Source organism: Euphorbia lathyris, chromosome 3, assembly GCF_963576675.1.
Source record: "Euphorbia lathyris chromosome 3, ddEupLath1.1, whole genome shotgun sequence".
Lineage (NCBI taxonomy): Eukaryota > Viridiplantae > Streptophyta > Magnoliopsida > Malpighiales > Euphorbiaceae > Euphorbia > Euphorbia lathyris.
In genome coordinates, this window is record NC_088912.1 from 48,883,736 (window position 1) to 48,889,950 (window position 6,215).

At 36.1% G+C, this 6,215-nt stretch overlaps 1 protein-coding gene across 1 annotated transcript; it reads left to right on the top strand.

Moving 5' to 3' along the window:
* The first annotated feature begins 4,131 nt into the window (after positions 1–4,131).
* Positions 4,132–5,501, top strand: LOC136222918 (probable aquaporin PIP2-8). Its single transcript, XM_066010604.1, has 3 exons — positions 4,132–4,509; positions 4,706–5,142; positions 5,225–5,501. Exons 1-3 carry the CDS (start codon positions 4,227–4,229, stop codon positions 5,342–5,344), a joined length of 840 nt encoding a protein of 279 aa, XP_065866676.1. The 5' UTR covers positions 4,132–4,226; the 3' UTR covers positions 5,345–5,501.
* The last annotated feature ends 714 nt before the right edge of the window (positions 5,502–6,215 follow it).

Sequence of the window (6,215 nt, forward strand, 5' to 3'; positions counted from 1 at the left end):
AATCGCCGTTGGAATGATTTAGGTGCGTTTTTAAAACCCCGTTTGATGAAGTTCACCCGAATCGCCGTTGGAACGACTCGAGTGTTTGAAAACGTTAAGGTAAAAACCTTTAATAAGAAAACGTGGTTAAGCATACAAGTCAATTTATTTTATATAAATCAATTAAGAAAACGATTCAAAAACTCTATTATTCACAATGAAAACGATTTTAATTACAAGGTTCGCTTAATCCATCGTTGGAACAGACTAAGGTTTTAAAACGTGGTGTTTTAAGAAACGATTTGAAATGTCAAAAAAACACTATTTATTTACATTAGGAACCTCTAAAAATCCATTAGTTTAAATAATTAAATTGAAAACTGCTTTTGTGATTTATTTTCCCCTTTTTCCTTAGTGGATTCTCTACTTGTTATAATTACAATAATAAACATATTTAAACCAAAATTCACTCCCAAATAAAGCCCATTTGAAACATGGACCCCTAAATGGCCCAAAAGAATAAAGAAAATAATATAAGCATATATATATACATTTTAATCCAAAAAGGAAACATGAAATAAAAGTTAATGAAAAGAGACTATATAATACATATATGAAAATACTAAATATAATACATTTATACTTTAAACATGTGAAAATAGTAAATAAAACTCCTAGATAAGAAAATAACATTTGTCACCAAAATAGTTTTATTTAATAATAACTAATATAGCCCAAATATCCCAAAACTATATATATACATAACTAATGTAATTTTAAATGTCAAAAATAATATATATTTATCCACTAATATTTACTAATTATCTCCAAAATGCTCAAGTAAATAACATTTAAAATAAAATCCAATATAACTCAAATGAATGAAAAACGAAATATATATATACATATACTTATAATAGATCAAATTAATGAAAAATAATATATAGACGTTCTAAATAACTATAGGTATCAAATGTCTAAAAATAATTTGAAAATATATATTACATAAATACACACATATATACAAAGGACCAAAAGCTTAAAAGTTAAGAAACAGGGACCAAAACAGCATTTTTTACATTCCAGCAGATTTACCGACGGAAATTCCGTCGGTAAACAGCCTTTAGTGACAGAAAACGGAAAATTACAGCAGCACTCCAATTATTTCCAGATTTATTCAAAAGCTTTAAATTAAGTCTAATTCAATCGTTTTGGATTTCCGAACTACCAAAAATGGATCATAGTCAATAACGGAAGTTCCTTAAAACGACGTTTTTATTTTAAAACATTATTTGGAAATTTTTTTTTTAGTTAAAACTTATAATTACAACGTTTTCGATACCCGAACTACCTTTTAATCGGATCACGGTTCGTATTGGGATATCAAAACGAGGTTTTTTACTTCAAAACAAAACCGAACGTTTATCTAACAAGAGACGGGAATTAAATAAATAGGAAAAATTAAATAAAACGTGATAAATAAATAAATGACAAAATAAATAAAATTATAACATAAAAATAAATAAAGGAAAAGAAATAAAAATAAAACGAGTCTAGTCCTCAGATAATACCTCGAGTTCGGTATCTGACAGTCGAAGCCGATTGATTCCACGAGTCGTGATTTTTCGGTTTTTTGTGTTTTTTAGTAAAAATTTAACTTTGGAAAAATTTGGATTTTTTTGGGAAAAAAAATATTTTCTCCAAAAAATTGACTTTCTCTCTCTAAAAATGTTTAGAGTGAGAAAACTCCAAAGAAATCCCTCTTTTTCTTTTTTTCTTTTTTAAATGCATGGGGATCCGTGCCTTTTATAGACAAACGGATCCCCGGCGGAATGGGCGACGCCCGAAAAGAATCGGGCGTCGCCCAAGGGGGTTGGGCGGCCGCCCAACCTCACGTTGGGCTATCGCCCAACATTTGTGGGGCGATCGCCCTACAGCGTTGGGGGAGCGCCCAACCGCCGTTGGGCGTTCGTCCGACGTCGGTGGGTGCTCGCCCAACGGCCGCCGGGGCGCGCACGCCCTGCGGCCGTCGAGCGTGCGTTCCGTGTCGTCGGGCGCCCATGCGTCGCGGCCGTCGAACGCGCGTTCCGCGCTGCCGGGCGCACACGCCCGTGGCCGACGAGAGCGCGCTCCGCGCCACCGGGCCCGTGCATCGCTCGGACGTCGAGCGCGCGCCACTTGTGGTTGGATGCATGCATCCGAAGGACGTCGAGCGCGCGTCCCGCGCCGTCGAGCGGGCGTCCGACTGTCGTCGACCGCGCGTCGGATGCCGCTAAGCGCTCGCACCATGCCGCTAAGCATTCGCGAGCCACCCCATTGGCAACAGCGACCCGCCATAACTCTTTCTTCCTTATTATGTACTTATCATTCTTTATATATTTTTTTGTTTTTCAAAACTTCCGGAATCAATCGCTTCAACCGTCTTGTTTTCAGGTTTTCGTCACAGGTCCTCCGACTCGGTGTCTACAGCTGGATTGCCCCAAACCCTCAATGGGTTAAGCTCAATACTGATGGGGCAGTCAAGGGGAATTCCTACAAAGCTTCAGCAGAGGGCTCATACGTGACCACAATGGGGATTGGATTCGAGGTTTTGGCAAAAATGTGGGAGTTTGCTCTGTGGTCAAGGCAGAGCTGTGGGGGATTCTTGAGGGCCTTCGGCTGGCTTGGAATCTAGGCTACAAAAAGGTAATGTTAGAGGTGGACAGTCAAGTTTGTGTGGACCTTCTCTCCCAATCGGCTACTTTCCCCAGTGAGTTTTCCAGTCTACTGCTTGACATTATGAGCCTCACTAGGAGAGATTGGACTGTCTCCATCAATCATGTCTACAGGGAAGGAAACAGAAGTGCTGACTGGTTAGCTAACTTTGCTGGGACTCTCCCTAATGGTTTGCATATTTTGTATAGACCGCCTTTGGAGTTGTGTAAGCTTATTGAGCAAGATATCCTAGGGGTCTCCTTTCCTAGGGTTTGTGTTTTGTAGCCTTGTGTTGCACTTTTTTATCATAAAAAAAAAAAAAAAAAGAAACCCGTAATAGTTACTATCCTAAAGTTGATGATGATGTGTGATTAAAGAAGCAATCTGTGATAGGGAAAATGTTAGATTGAAATGAAGTAAATGCATAGATAGAATCTAAAAGAAAGATGTGGGCAGGGCATTCAAGAAAAGGACTGAAGAATGAAATTCACATACTATACTACATTAGTTAAATTGAATATGTTTGTTCTCTTAATGTATATGAATATAAATATACACAGCAAAATGCAAATGAAACAAAAGTGCAAATAAATAAATAAATAAATAAAAGAAGAGATTATTATTATTATTATTTGTTGAAGCAAGAAAGAAAGAAAGAAAGAAAGAAAGTGTGGTCTGGTTGGGTCTAACTGGAAGGAAATGAAAGGTAAGGAAAAGACAAAAAATAACCGTTGAGGGCGTGGATGACAGCCTAGCCTACCCCACTACATCATTATCATTAGCTTCACATGCCTTCTTGGTCCCACTTCCTCGTCATTTTATTATTCAAAAACAATATTATCACCTCCCTCTTCTTTTTGCACTTTTATACATTAATCCTCTTCTTTTAGTTTTAATTATATGCCTTAAAAGTATCACTAACAAAAATCCACACATTTTCATTAAAAAACACAAAAACAAAAATCCACACATCACATTATGTGTCGTGAACACTTTGTATTTACAGTAATTTTCACCTAAATATGTCTTACTTTATGTGTTTTCATCGTTCGATTAATTTTACATTCCATCATCTAATGATAAAAAAATAAAATAAATATAAAAAAACATCTAAAAATAATTCATAACATCAATTTATTAATTAATTTCAACCAAACAATCATGAAAAAAAAAACTCTTACTAGTATTTACTTTCAGAATCGAATTAAACAGACAATAAAATCTATGATTCCTTTCTGTTTATTTTTCGGAACTAAATGCCCCTAAAAAGCTTTTATCCTTATAATTAATGTTGAATCTATTAAATTGAAAAATCCGTTGCATAATGATTAGTAGATCAATCTATTATAACCAGAAGCTTCAAATACTTTTTTAATGTTTCCAGATATGCCCTTGGCTTATCCAGAAAATACATAATTTGTGTACCCTTTTCCCTATTCTTAAAAAGGAGTACTAGTCACCCAATTATCATCACCATTCATCCATCCTCATTCTACCAGCTTGGTTTCTAGACAGAGAAAGTTTAGGTTTTTGTTTAGAAAGAGAGAGAGAAGATGGCGAAGGATGTACCCGAGGAAACACATTCTTCCTCCAAGGATTATGTTGATCCACCACCCACACCCCTCTTTGACATGGCTGAGCTCAAGCTCTGGTCTTTCTACAGAGCTCTTATAGCTGAGTTCATAGCCACTCTCCTTTTCCTTTATGTAACAGTCGCCACTGTAATTGGTCACAAAAATCAAACTGCTCCTTGTGCTGGTGTTGGTCTTCTCGGTATTGCATGGGCTTTTGGTGGCATGATTTTCATCCTTGTTTACTGCACTGCCGGTATCTCTGGTAAGCAACACATCTCTACTTTTTCACTATTAAACTCTACCCATTTCGTTTCATTTGGTTGCAGCCTTTAAAAGATGTCAACTTTTTCAAAATTAACATGCACCCATTTCATTTCAAGACTTGTTTGGTAGTGGGGTTTGGTTAAGATGTAAACTTTTTCAAAATTAACACAAGGTTTAACAATGGGTTTTGGCAGGTGGTCATATTAACCCGGCAGTGACTTTTGGGTTGTTCTTGGCGAGGAAGGTATCACTGATTAGAGCAGTGGCATACATGGTTTCACAATGTTTGGGTGCCATATGTGGTGTTGGGTTGGTTAAGGCCTTTATGAAACATCCTTACAACAGCTTAGGCGGTGGTGCTAATTCAGTGGCTCCAGGTTATAGCAAAGGCACAGCTTTGGGTGCTGAGATAATAGGAACATTTGTACTAGTGTACACAGTATTCTCAGCAACTGACCCGAAGAGGAGTGCGCGTGACTCTCACGTACCTGTTTTGGCTCCACTTCCAATTGGGTTTGCTGTGTTTGTAGTCCATTTGGCTACAATTCCTGTAACTGGTACTGGTATTAACCCAGCTAGGAGCTTTGGTGCTGCTGTTATCTTCAACAATGAAAAAGTTTGGGATGACCATGTATGTCCAACATTTAATCTTTCATCTTCAAGTTTATGTTTTTATGAATGTTGTTTTGTTTTAACAAGAGACTTTTGGACAGTGGATATTCTGGGTTGGACCGTTCGTGGGAGCACTTGCAGCAGCTGCGTATCATCAGTACATACTTAGAGCAGCAGCCATTAAAGCTTTGGGATCTTTCCGCAGCAACCCCACCAACTAAACTAAGGACCTTCAGATTTCAAAACTATAATTCAAAAAAAAAAAAGAGTAGCTTGTTTTGTTGGATGGCAGTGCCACTCTTCTCAGATCTATTTATTTGTTTGTTTGTGTGTAACGAGAGTTATCTATTTATTTATTTCTACGACCCTTTCAATTTAGTTTGGATGTGTATTTATTCATTAGTGTTTTATTTCTTTCTTTCTCTCTTAATCATTGATTTGTGCAGTAAGTAAATTCATCTGCTCTCTATCTAGATCATTCCATTCCAATCTCTTTTGTCCTATCCTATCTCTCTCATTATTGCCATCACATATATTATAAAAAATGAATTAAAAAAAATACAGAACAGAGATGCTCTTGAATATTCTCAATTTTTGTACATGCTAATTTTATGTGACACAATAATAATTTGGGGTAAAAAAGTATAATTAAATTTCTAATTGCATTATTAATTTCATTATGGATTTAATCTTCCTTAATTTTTGCATCTGAATTTGGACAGCATATGTGTTATTGAGGCTTTTTGCATCTGAGTTTGGACAGCATATGTGTTATTGAGGCTATTTGATCTGTTGATGTGAGCTTTGACCTTATTGCTAAATTGATCTTCTTCCTTATCAAAAATTATTTATACAAGCACTTCCAGTTTGAAAGAAAATTGATTTCTTTTTTACTTTTTACGCTCGTTAATCAATTTTTTTTATTTGTCCACCTGGATACGAAAATATCATATCAGCTGGTCGAGTTTTTTAATGGTGTGTATTGTCCGATGAAAAAGTTAACTAAGATCAAATCCATACCGAAAAAAAGGCTGTGTAAAAATAACTAATTAGGAGTTTGATTTTAAAATTTAGGGTTTAATTATGTTTTAT